This window comes from Pteropus vampyrus, unplaced genomic scaffold (assembly GCF_000151845.1).
Source record: "Pteropus vampyrus isolate Shadow unplaced genomic scaffold, Pvam_2.0 Scaffold14, whole genome shotgun sequence".
NCBI lineage: Eukaryota > Metazoa > Chordata > Mammalia > Chiroptera > Pteropodidae > Pteropus > Pteropus vampyrus.
Genome location: NW_011888795.1, coordinates 13,584,737 through 13,598,652, shown reverse-complemented (window position 1 = coordinate 13,598,652; position 13,916 = coordinate 13,584,737). Strand labels below are relative to the sequence as shown.

General features: G+C 31.9%; 1 protein-coding gene across 1 annotated transcript in view; it reads left to right on the top strand.

Annotated features, from left to right (window-relative positions):
- The window catches only part of PIK3CA (phosphatidylinositol-4,5-bisphosphate 3-kinase catalytic subunit alpha), a 35,975-nt gene that overhangs the window by 2,481 nt on the left and 19,578 nt on the right, over positions 1–13,916 (top strand). Inside the window, exons 2-7 of the mRNA XM_011383128.2 lie at positions 4,451–4,878; positions 5,408–5,617; positions 6,934–7,184; positions 8,674–8,919; positions 9,640–9,725; positions 13,566–13,671. Coding sequence (XP_011381430.1) covers positions 4,527–4,878; positions 5,408–5,617; positions 6,934–7,184; positions 8,674–8,919; positions 9,640–9,725; positions 13,566–13,671 — 1,251 coding nt within the window. The 5' untranslated portion in view covers positions 4,451–4,526. The remainder of the gene's footprint in view (positions 1–4,450; positions 4,879–5,407; positions 5,618–6,933; positions 7,185–8,673; positions 8,920–9,639; positions 9,726–13,565; positions 13,672–13,916) is intronic.

Here is a 13,916-nt window from a genome sequence, read left to right as displayed (position 1 = left end):
TTTAGGATAAACAAAACCAATATATTTTCTAAGAGTTCTGAATCGTTGTGATTTGTCAGCATATAAATATTTAGTCCTGGCATTCTGAACTCAAAAGCTCACTAGAGTAGCTCTTTGACTCAAAGTATTTTATTTTTAGCAGATACATTTTTGTGACCTCAAACCTCCAAATTGCAAATTTGTATTTTAAATATTTTATAGTGATTTTTATTTTTCAAATAAGTTCGTTTTTTGTTTTGTTTTGTTTTTTAGTAAATATATTCTGCGCTTAAGTTTGGATAATTCTACCTTCTTTATCAACATTTAATTTTCTGTAATGTAAAGGCCCCTTTACATAAAATGTTATATGTCCTGGTATGTTAACTTCAGAGATTTTTCTCCAAATTCAGATAATTGAGAAGATATGATTTTTACACCTTGGTTTAATGTTTATTTGATTATATCCTGTATTTGAAAAGCAAAGTTTTAAATCTGAGTTAAAAAAAAGTCATGAAAGTATGTCATATCATTCTTTTGCTGAAAATACTTAAGAGACTCCCTTTTACTTATGTATGTGTACTACATAAAATTCAAACTTCTTATCGTGGCCCCTGCCTACCGCTCACCTCTCCTTCCTTGTCACACACCCTACCTATTCCCATGCACTTCAGACTCAAGTAATAAAAACAACTTGTATTGCTGGTAACAGGCAGAGTTCTTTCATGGTTTGTGACTTTGCACACATACTCTTGTGGCAATCTAAAATGCCCTCCTCATCTAGCTCTCCCATATTCAAGCCACCCCTTACTTCTACTAACCTATAATATTCTAGTTAAATTTACCCTTCTGATGCCTTCCCTAACCTCAGGCAGTTCAAGATTTCTTATAACTTTTCCAAAGTTCATATTTTGTCTTACAGCAATTTTCCATTGTTGAAGTTGTTTCTGTGTCTTGTCTTTCCCCAAATAAACTGAGAGTCCCTCAACAGCAGAAGGGAAAACATCTTATTTACCTTTTTTTCATAGCATATTTAGCCTAGAGCCTAGCACAAGCAGATATTTCTCCAAAAAAGGGAGTTTGAGAGGAAGTAAGGGATTCTCCACTCCTAAGCTGTAGGATAGCTGTACCATTTAAATAGGAATATTAGGAGTCTGGGGAACTAGAAGCAGCTGCAAAAGTCTCAGCATCTGAGCCACTCACTACTGTTCCAAACTTGTCCGTGAGCCTTGCATTACCAATACTACTTTCAACTTTCAGCTCTTGAAGTTGGCACTGCTTATGAAGCTCCTTTTTTATTTGCCTCCTTCAGTAAAACAACCCAAACTCCTTTTTCCCATCCCTGTATGGTGTCATTCCTGGATAATTCATAATAGCTTGAAAACATAATGTGGGTGTACTTTACAGGTTTACTAATAGTAATATTTAACATTTAATGAGAGCTTACTGTGTGCAAATCTCTTTACTTACGTGTTTTTCTTGTATTACCTCATCTAATACAACAATCCGATGAAGTATATACCATTATCCCAATTATCAAATGAGGAAAAAAAATGTTCATTGAGATGAATTAAACTTCTCAAGGCCACACAACTATTAATTAAGGCAGCCAGAATTTGAATCCAGTGTAACTTTAGAGCCCATTCTCTTATTCACTATTAATGAATATTACCTGGTCATAACTAAAGCCCAGTTAGCAGCATGCACTTTGAAAGACCTAGACCTAGGTTCAGAATTCATATCTAACATTTACTGGTGGTGAATAACTTTACTTCTCTGATCTTAGGTTTCCTAAGGTAAAGTGGTAATACCTACCCCAAAAGGATTATTGTCTTTCTGAGTACATCATATATACTAAATAGTAAATACTAGCTACATTTGCCTTTTCTACACTTCTGTTCACATGAGCTCTGAGGTAATGGTTTGCGCAGAATAAGTCTTGGCATAAGAGGATAGGTAAGAAGGTTATCCTCTCTCTTTGGTGTAGCACTACCATACTGTCAACAGTGCATGCCTTCCAGGTTTTCCAAGTGTTTTATGGCTATGATTGAAGTATTCTCTTATGAGAAGAGTACATCTTGAGTATTTCATAGTTGTTAATTGCCCATAAATATACTATAGTAGAATAAAGATTAGAATCAGTGATCTGTCTACTGTGTTAGACATCTCTTTTACTAGTTCTTAGGGAATGTATGAGACTCTGGGGGTTATTTATTATATAAAATAGTTTCCCCCATGATTCCATAACATAGACTTGCTAGTGCCTTTCAACAAAGAAAACTATAAACACAGCTGCTGTTTTGGTGTGGCTTGTGGTTTGGTTTTGTTTTTATTTGAACTTTTTATGCAGACAGATCATCATTTAAAAGTAGTCATTTGGCATTTTCTCTTGCATTCTTCAAATTTTTTTGTATGTTTTAAAAAGCTTAGCTTAAATCACTTCTATAATTATACACACAGATTGATCCATCTGGTCTTTTTACTAGCCAATGAATTTTCTTCTAAAAATATAGGAAATAGGATAATTATATTTTAAATCCTATAACTTCAGTGGTATCTTTTATAAATTTGAAAAAAAAAACTTCATCTATTAAAAAATAATTTTATATTCTTTATTGTCTTCCAATTGATTTCTGTATTTCCAGAGGTTGGGGAAGGGGGCCGGAAATTTCTGCTATTTCTACCTCTCACCTCTTTCATATGCTAAAACTCTGAAGCATATCATAAACACTTGTTTTCCATTGAGAATTGGTACAGCACAAATATCTGCTCAAAGTAGGCCATGCTGCCCTCTCTAGGTCACACTAGCTGTGAGGTGAAAGAGGGGATTGATTGTAGGGGGCAAACGTAGATGCAGTGAGACCATTTAGGTCTTTGCAGTGGTCCAGACAAAAAAATAGTATTGGCCTGACCCAAGGCACTAAGAGTGATAGTGAAGGAGCATAGATAGATTCAGGAGATAGACTTAACAGAATTTGTTGATGGGTATGAAATAGAGTTAGAGATGGCCAGTGGATTAGATGCATCGTGCTCCTCACCTCTTATTGTGTTTGCTCAATTCCTGCTTATCCTTAAAAAAAAAATCAGTTTATATGTTTCCTCCTGTGGAAACCTTCCCACTCCAACTTCCATTGAGTGAGGTAACAGCTATGGACTTATAGCACCTGGCACTTCTGTCTGAGAGCATTTTTTTCTGTTTCGTACTTGTGAATGTAATTACCCCACAGCCAACATACACATAATCTTCACATTCTTGACTTTGTCTTTTGAGGGCAAGGGCCATGTGTCTCATTTATCATCATATTCCCAGCACCTAACTTGGTCCTGCAGACAGCACCAGTACATTTTTAGTGCATAAACAAGTGTCATTTATAGCTGTTGTCCGTGGTGCCTGATAGAGTAATCAAACAAAGTAAGTTATCTGGGCCTTTTGATTATTTTTTCTAGCTTTTCATTTTGTTTTATCTCTCACTTTACCTTTTTTAATACCTTTACAGTTTAGCTTACTGAATAAAAGAAAAAAAGTAAATATAAACATCAGTAAATAAACTTGTGCTTTGTGGGTTTTGACAGTGTCTTCCAAAAGAAAACCAAGATTGTTGACATCTAAAAATGAGGACTTCAAATTATAATAAATATTTTTTAAAATATTACAAGTGCTGTACGCAGTTGGTTGGACCATTACACTTACAGTCAATGAGTCTCATTTATGTTTAGATCAATTCATTTCAATCAGAAGTATTAGGACTGGGTTATTTGATAAAGTGGATAGATCATTGCAAATTTATTATCATATCTCAAGGAAAATGTATTGATGACACTTTATATTGCAGGAAATATATACCTAAATTATAATTTAAAAGCAGAGTGGTCCAAGATATCACTTATATAATAATCAGTATTAAAAAAAGGAGGAAATTGCAAAGATTGATTTAAGAAAGGAAAAAAAAAAACTATATAATTTGTCATTATCACAGGGTGGAAGTAAGGTTGAAAAAGGAAAAGACTTGACTCCTCTAGCCTTTACTCATCTTTAAAATTAGAGCAGTTGACCCATGATCTAAAAGATCCTTTTCAGCCAAAATTCTACTCGATAAAGTAGAAGAGAATGATAGAGATCATATGTGATTGGAATTTTGGTTTCAATTACAACTTAATGTTCATTCTTCCCGTAGCCTCAGCTCTGTCTTGGTAAGACCTAACTTTAAAAATATCCATTCAAATAAAATATTTTTTAAATTAAATGACTTTGTTAAATAATAAATACAAGTGATTTTTCTATTTTCTGCTTTGCAGTCAGTTCATTCAGCCTAATTTGGAGCAAGTCTCCACCTAAATATTTAAGATGAATTATTATTACTTACCATAATTAATTCAAACTACAGAAAATGAATTTTTCCATTTAATAATGCCATAAATCTATTCTTCTATAGTTGTTTCCCTTTTAACATAACATTTTTCTTCTTTGGTTTAGATTTCTGCTTTGGAACAGCCACACATCTAATTCCTGAAAGTAGTTTTATATGTAAAACTTTTAAAGGATCAGAACAATGCCTCCAAGACCATCATCAGGTGAACTGTGGGGCATCCACTTGATGCCCCCAAGAATCCTAGTAGAATGTTTACTACCAAATGGAATGATAGTGACTTTAGAATGCCTCCGTGAGGCTACATTAATAACTATAAAGCATGAACTTTTTAAAGAAGCAAGAAAATACCCTCTCCATCAACTTCTTCAAGATGAATCTTCTTACATTTTCGTAAGTGTTACCCAAGAAGCAGAAAGGGAAGAATTTTTTGATGAAACAAGACGACTTTGTGACCTTCGGCTCTTTCAACCCTTTTTAAAAGTAATTGAGCCAGTAGGCAACCGTGAAGAAAAGATCCTCAATCGAGAAATTGGTATGATATAATTTTTGACTAAAGGGCATTGTTATCCTATTCTAAATGCAAATAACTGTGAAACAACTGTTTTCTCATTACCAAAATATTTCTGTCTGAACCAGTTAATTACCTTTGTAAACTTAAATAAATAGATTTTGAAATAAAAATCATTATAAATCTAAAGTATTTTTTGACTGTTGGGCTAAGGAATTATTTTTAACACCTCGATATTACTCTGTAAAGTTTTAAGAAGTATCATATGTAGGGTTGACCTAGATTTTTTATATCTGTTTTGTTTTTTTATTCTTTAAAAAGTCATTGATATGGATAATGTTTGCTGCCTTTGCTCCAAATTGTTAAATATATTTTATTTAACAATTAAAAATATTTGAGTCCTTAACTCTTACTATATTCATCAAAATTTTTTTAAACCTAGAGAAACTTCTTTATTGTGATCTTCCAAATCTACCAAGTTTTCTATTTATAAGAAACATGTTCATACTGTGAATTTAATGGAATGTAATATTCTTTGTGTAATTTTTTTAAGGCTTTGCTATTGGCATGCCAGTGTGTGAATTCGATATGGTTAAAGATCCAGAAGTTCAGGACTTCCGAAGGAATATTCTGAATGTTTGTAAAGAAGCTGTGGATCTTAGGGATCTTAACTCACCTCATAGTAGAGCAATGTATGTCTATCCTCCAAATGTAGAATCTTCACCTGAACTGCCAAAGCACATATATAATAAATTAGATAAAGGTAAGAAAATTGTCAGTCTACAGTGAAAACTTCTATCTGTGTCTATATTTTCTACCCCAGTTAGATGATAAGCTACTTAAAGTCAGGGATTGCTTATATTGACAAGATATAGTTCAGTGCCAGGTATACAGCTTGTGTACAATAAATATTTATTAATTGAATTGTGTGCATACGGTGCTGATCCCTTGGTGAATTGTTTATCTCAGAGTAAAACTAAAGAACTTTTGAGTTTGAAATTCACTATTACAGAATTACAGCTCATTATTTTTTTATAGATAAAAACAAGAATAAATAGAAACATTTTATGAAATTTTGGAAACACTTTACATCATATTATTTATCATAAATACAAAGAAAAATAAATTTCTTAATATTAAATGTAGTAATTAAATCTGATCATAATGGGTGATGATATATAAGTAGACTTTTGACACTTGATATATGAATTTCTAGAATTAAGTGAACATGAAAATATATCAACTATATTGTTTTGGAAATGAAATATATCAGAAAAATATGTTTTTCAAGGTAACAAAGGAACAGTTTTAATTTGAAGTTATAGAAAAGGTTAACTCTCATACACTGTTAAATATAAAATTCTGTTGATAGCATAAAATAGTCTTATTGCTATTTCACTCATATTATTTAAAGTAGTTTAATGCAATGTAACATCTCTATTTGAAATTCTTTTCAGCTCTAGCATACTTTTTAAAATAGAATGGTCTTTTCATTTTCCCTAAAGTTGTTTATTAAAAATTTCCAACATTAAGTTATTGTACTGTGAACACTGAGACCACTCTAACATAGTTTTAATCTTTCCATTTGTATCCTCTTTTTGTGTGTGTGTGTCCTGGCTTACTTTGTCTTAAAAAGAAAAAACTAGAAACTCTCATCTTTTCCTTCCTCTCCCATCTCTTCTCTCATTCTGATTCAGCATCTTTCTGTAAGTCTCCATGATTCTTTCCCATAGTTACCAAAAACCCTTCCACTTTCGATACTGTTGAACCTTTGGTACCGTCATGAGTCACTCTTCATAGGAATAGTATCCATGAAATATTCCATGGTATAGAATGGAAATTAGCTTGGTCTCGGGTCCTTGCGACCCACTAGTCAATTTTTTGTGCTTGATGTAAAACATGAGATTTGGGTATGGTCTGGCAGGCCCTATCAGATTTGAAGATTTATCTGTATTTAATTGGTTTGATTAAGTCATTTCTGATTATGGTTAGAGTAATGGTAATGCATACTTTTTGAAATTTGTCTCTTGAAAAATGAAATATATGGCGATTGCATCTAATAATGTTTTCCTGTTATAGGGCAAATAATAGTGGTGATTTGGGTAATAGTTTCTCCAAATAATGACAAGCAGAAGTATACTCTGAAAATCAATCATGACTGTGTGCCAGAACAAGTAATTGCTGAAGCAATCAGGAAAAAAACTCGAAGTATGTTGTTATCATCTGAACAACTAAAACTTTGTGTTTTAGAATATCAGGGCAAATATATTTTAAAAGTATGTGGATGTGATGAATACTTCCTAGAAAAATATCCTCTGAGTCAGTATAAGGTGAGTAACAAGTTTGAAAAACATTAATTTTAAATATAAAAAGTAATCATGTTGGGAACTAATATCTGTATTTTCAGGACATACTTTTTGAAAAATAAATAATATTAGTAAATAGTATTCATAAGTTTATTTTTATACTATAATTATTTAATTTGAGAAATCAAAAAATTTGAAAGAACAGATGCCGTTCTTCCTTTAATTGTATATAATTAATATTTGGGGATCCAACTGTACATATGTGGATAAGCTGATTAACATTTTTGCAGTTGTAACGGTAGTTATAATATTATTCAGATACAAACATTTGATTTGGTGACAGTTTAAGTGTGCCATGAGGTAAGGAGTAATAATGTTTTAGGTATTCTGCACACAAAAAAATGTGTCATGTGCTTTCTAGATAGCTCTAGTTCCATAGTGGAAATACTTTTATTAGCCAATAGGAATTTTAAATAATATGGAACTTGCACAAAAGGCTTTTCATGTGCCTTTCTTTTAAAAAGGGTTTTTTTGGATTTATTTGAATATGCAATGTAAGCAATAAAGTAAACATGCCATTTGTCAAAAAAAAACAAACAAACATAAAAACATATTGGCAGTTACACCAACCTCTCAAGCAATGGCACTAGCACTATTAAATATTTCAAAAATCCATGATTTATTGTTACTTAAGATATACTACTAATACTACCCTACGCTTTTTCTATTCATTAAATAAATAACTATAAGAAGAAACTATATTTGCACCAAATATATGCTGAGTACTGATTTATGATACCAAGCAAGACATGGCTTTGGCCTTCAGGTTACTTACAGTCTAGTGGGGCTTATGGGTAAGAAAATAGGCTATTATAATATATATGCAGTAGCATTTATATTGAAAATTTTTATCCTAACTACCATTTCAAGGTTCAGACCAATGTGGTTTGTTTTTAATATAGCCCATAATTTTATCAATCTTCTCTCTTTCTGATTTTTTTGTTTAGTTTTATTTTTTAACAAATGTTTCTCAGATTTTGGGACAAGAGCAAGAAGTCAACAATCCTTTGACTGGACATCAATGTGGCTTAATAGATTGAATGATAGAAGCTTACTAAATGATACTGCTTTTCCTTTAACAAGTGCAGTGTTTTCGTAATGAGTATCCTCAGATCCTTGTTTTTAATTTCTTTTTTCTTTTTTTTCTTTTTGCTTCCAGTTAAGAGTAGAACTATAGTATCAAAAGCAGAAATGTGTATATATATATACACACACACAATTTCTGTTCCAAGAGGTGCTTGGTTGATCCTTTGTTGTAACCTAACTCCCAAATGTCAGTATTTTAAATATTAAATATCACAGCTTCTAAGTAACGTGGTCTATAATGTTTGATTTTTCTTATCATTTTTGCTAATTAGTATGTAAATTCTCTCATAATACTCTTATATGTTGCTTTTAAAATGAAAAACCTTATAAAAAATGGCTTCTCCCCATCCCTCTTAATCTCTTACAGTACATAAGAAGCTGTATAATGCTTGGGAGGATGCCCAATTTGATGCTGATGGCTAAAGAAAGCCTTTACTCTCAACTGCCAATGGACTGTTTTACAATGCCGTCTTATTCCAGACGTATCTCCACAGCTACACCGTATATGAATGGAGAAACATCTACAAAATCCCTTTGGGTTATAAATAGCGCACTCAGAATAAAAATTCTTTGTGCAACCTATGTGAATGTAAATATTCGAGACATTGACAAGGTAAAGTCGTGTTGACACTTATTATCTTATATAAACCTTTTTTTATTGAACAACATAATAATCTTGACCTGCAGTATGTCTTCAGATGGCTAGAAAATCACCCACCTACCTCAGCTATCACACAGTTTATTGTTCTTTGTCTGTAATTCTAATATCCTTAATTCTAATATTCTAATATCCATAATTCTGAATTCTTAAAACCAGAAGTTTTACAGAATATATTTGGCAGCAAAACCTGGCCCGACCTGAAGCGAGGTTTTTTATAGTCTTTGTTTATCCTACTTACTATAAATATTCATGTATTTGTTGAAGAAATATTAGTATCTTCATGGAGTGTTGTTCTAACTGCCGAAAGTGTTAAGTAATATTTAGTATATGTACCAGTTTATCTTTTTAAAATATGAAAAACTGAATTCCGTACCTGGCCTAAAGGAATTGTGGTCCTGTACCGATTTTTATTAGTCTGATGTCCCCCTAGAAAGCAGCAGCAAATTTTGGTGAAGAATCTGCATCAGTATTAACTTACTATATCTGTGAAGAAAAGAACCTAAAAGCTATACCTAAACAGAAACTTCTAATGGATTCTCTCATTCACATCAGTTACACTATTTTGATATTGTTTAATGTTGGTTCTGTCTAGTATGTATGTGTGCTGTGTGTGTATCGTGTATGAATGTGTGTATATATTTGTATGCACATACTTTTTTTTTCTTTTTTCAGATCTACGTTAGAACAGGTATCTACCATGGAGGAGAACCCTTATGTGATAATGTGAACACTCAAAGAGTACCTTGTTCCAATCCCAGGTAAGGAAGTATATGGATTTGTGTCTCCAAAAGTCATATTAGTGTTTAGCAAAGTAATCAAGAAAAGTAGTATAGTTCACATCATTAGTTTTATACAAGTCATATAAATTACCAGACATTTACATATAGAACATAAGGATTTCCTATCAAATGACTGTCAATCACAGAATCACTTTATTGATTCTCTGTAAAATTTGATCTGTAGGGTTTTTCTGATTCTCTCTTCTCATTGGATCAAGGAGAGAACAGAATACGGTTACAATTTTGTATTGATAATTCTTCCACATTAGATTCATAAGCTTATTTTAGCATTTTACTTCTTTCTTAATCTCCATTTACATTAAGGAGAAGTGAGAGTTGGCAAACAACTTTGAGCTGGACTCTGAGGCAGTTTTCTTCACATTGCTCCAGGAATAGATAAATATGACTTTCAAATAAAGAGTCTTTAGGAATAAATCAATTTCTTAGGAGGAGGCAGAGTTACTGGGAACATTTTAAATTATTACTGCCTAGATGTAATGATGCAATAAAAGATAGTGTAATCCAAAAGCTTGCCATCCTGCCATTTCTCTGCCTCTCTCTATAGAATCATTTGGAAATAAAAGTCTGCCTCTGAATATATAACAGCAATATTTTAAGAGAACTAAAATTGATATTAAAATTTAAAGATATATTTTATAGACTAGCAATAGAGCTAACTAGTGAATCCTTCAGAAGTAAATGTCATAATGAATTTGGACTTTTTCCTAAAAGTTAGGAAAAAGTTTTGATAGAATGGTGGCTAGAGGTCACCACCATTCTAGAGCCTAGGTGAAGTTCAAAGACATGGTAGCCTTCTCTACCTGGAGGAAGGGATATAGTTCCTCACCCTACCTTACCCATTGTAGGTTAGAACAGGTATCTCCAGCTCCCAGGACTGTTACCAGTCCATGCATGGCCTGTTAGGAACCAGGCCACACAGCAAGAGGTGAGCAGCAGGCTAGTGAGCAAAGCTTCATCTGTATTTGCAGCCGCTCCCTAGCGCTAGCATCACCACCTCAGCTCCACCTCAGATCATCGGGCATTAGATTCTCATAGGAGCACCAGTCCCTGGTGCCAAAAAGGTTGGGGACCGCTGGGTTAGAACTTATGCTGTGGCAACAAACAATCCCCAGATCTTTTAAAATTTCTGTTAGAAGAACAAAAGTTTATTTACCACTCATACTGCATGACTGTCTAGGTTGAGTGGGGTGGTTGTGCCAGGAACGGTAAAACAATATTTGAGTAAAAAAAAAAAAAAAAATGTTTTTTCCAAATTTGGTAAAAACTATAAAACCAGCAATCTAAGAAGTTCAGCAAGCCCCAAGCCAAAACCCAAAATAACATTGCGTAGACTTATCCTAGTTGTTTCAAGTACCAAAAAGTAAACTAGCTTTATAAAAGTAAAAGATAAATTTATTTAATGATATAAGATTAAGATGTTCAAATTTTAGTAAATTAAAAAAGCCATTTAGAAAAGACATAAAGACATATTCTGTTATCTTTTCTTCAAGAATTCTCTAGTCTAAAAGGTAAAATCCCTATGGTAGAAGTATGAATATTTAAATAAATATTAAACTTTTTTGTATTTACCAAAAAAATAGAAATAAAAAAAATGAAGTTATTAAAAAGATAGAAAAGTAGATTTTTAAAATTCTTACTGAGATTAATTGTTCCAAATCTTTGCTTCCCATGTGCTAGATAAATTACCTTATGATTTCTTCATAAATGTTACCAGTTATCTGTCAAAATCAAAATCAATCTGGACTATATCTATAAAACCATTGCCTAAATATAAAGAACTTATTTTGTGTGTGTGTGTGTGTGTGTGTGTGTCTGTGTGTCTGTGTGTCTGTGTGTGTTTAAGGAGAACAAACATGCTTTTATTTGGTTAGCATACTACTGTAAACAATTACAGTATTCATAGGCTATAGCTCTCATAGAAAGTGTGTAGAATATTTCCCATTAACTATGAGAAATTCTAAAGATTTAAAAGTAATAAAAAGCCTAGGTGCATTTACTGTGTGTGGACTTATCAAATCCCACAGTATTTCTTCTCCCTGCATGTATTGTTTCTTTTTTCCTTTAGAATTCCTTCTTGCTAAGTTCCCTCATTTTAAATGTAAGTCTTCTCTGTATCAGTGGATCATATATATTTTTTTATCCTCATCCATACGCAAGCAAAGATACTAGAATAAATAGAACTTATTTACTGATAATTTTATATTTTAATGTGGCTAATTAAAAATAGAATTTTTATATCATTTTGTTGTTAATTCTTGTTTCATTTATAATCAAAAAATAGAATAGAATTTTGAAGAAGCCATTTGAAGAGTTTTCAAAATTAATATCTAGCACTTCAGTTTTTACCATGGACCAGTTACTCTTTTAATCGATTTACTTATGTTATCTCATTTAATCTTTACAACTACTGTATGAGAGTAGGTACTATTATTAGTCCCATTTCAAAGAAGAAAACAGACAAAGCGAGGGTCACACACGGAGTAAAAGAGTAGAAACAAGATTCTACTCCAGGTAGTGTGAGTTCTGAGTCCATACTCTTAACCAGTGCTTATAATGTTTTTGAAAAATATATAACAACTATTTTATTTGGCTCTTTACAAATATGTCCACCAAATGTAGACACAATTTCACATGTAACATTCAGTAAATTGAAAAGAATTTATCATTAAAATTTGAACAGAATTTTATTGTCACTTTTTATAGTAACTTCATTCTTTCCTTATTATGAATGTCAAATTTTCTTACTTGCAAAGTAGTTCTAAAATTCAAATACTTTCTGCTAACATATCTTTTATTTTATTCATATACTGACTTATGTAAATTAATGGGTTCTTCTGAATAAAATTACATCATATATAAAAGTAGTTAAATATTGTAATATAATAGGAAAATCATTTTATCTTGTTTAGTTTCTCTTTTCTATTTGCTTTTTTTAATAAGCTAATTTGATTTTTTTTAACTGAAGTATAGCACAAATACATAAAAGTATACAAATCATTATTACAGAGTTTAGTGAGTTATTACAAAGTGAATTCCCATATAACCACTACACTGATCAAGAAATAGAACTTTTAACAGCATTCCAGAAGCCCCTCCTCATATCTTCTCCCAATCCATTAACCTTCTCTTTACCCCACAGTTAAACTATCCTGACTTGTAACACTATTGATTGTTTTGACCATTTTTCAGTTTTATGTAAATAGACTCAAGGAGTAGATATTCTTTTGGTCTGTCTTCTTTTACTCAATATTTGCAAGATTTCATCTAGTATTCATTTCCATTGCTGTATTCCATTATATGAATGCACTGCAATTTATTCTATTATTGGATATTTAGATTGTTTGCAGTTTGGGGATATTGCAAATAATTCTACTAACATTCTGTTCACAAATGCACAAATTTATCTGGTTTTATACTAGAGGTAGAGTGAATCATAGGTTGGTTTTAGTAGATTATGCTTTCAAAATTGGTTTATAAATTACACCTCCACTAGCAGTATATGAGATTTACTCGTACACATCCTTACCATCCCTTAGTATCATTAATCTTTATAGTTTTAACCAATCTCTCTGTACAGTGATATCTCCATGATATTTTATTTTGCATTTTCTGAAAGACAACTGATATTGACTACTTTTCATGTCTATTGGCCATTTGGATATGATCTTATGAAATGTCCATTCCATTCAATGCCTATTGTTTTTTTTCTTGATGTTTTGTTGGAGTCATTTATATACTCTGGACAAAGCCTTTTTTTTTTTTTGGGTAAATTCTTTTTTCCTTTAAAATTTTACATAGGTGGAATGAGTGGCTGAATTATGATATATACATTCCTGATCTTCCTCGTGCTGCTCGACTTTGCCTTTCCATTTGTTCTGTTAAAGGCCGAAAGGGTGCTAAAGAGGTAAAGTATTTTAGAAGGAACAATTATATTCACTTCTAGAAACTCCTAATTATACTGCTGATTGGATTTTTGTCAAAAAATGAATATTGTTTTTGCTTTATCCAAAATAAACAAAACATTTTAATAAATAAATATATCATAGAAGAATACTTTGGGCTACCTTCTAGAATTTATTTATGATGAGTGAGTATGTCCTCAGATCATACTGATACAATTTTTTTAGACATGCAAAGTCGACTACACAC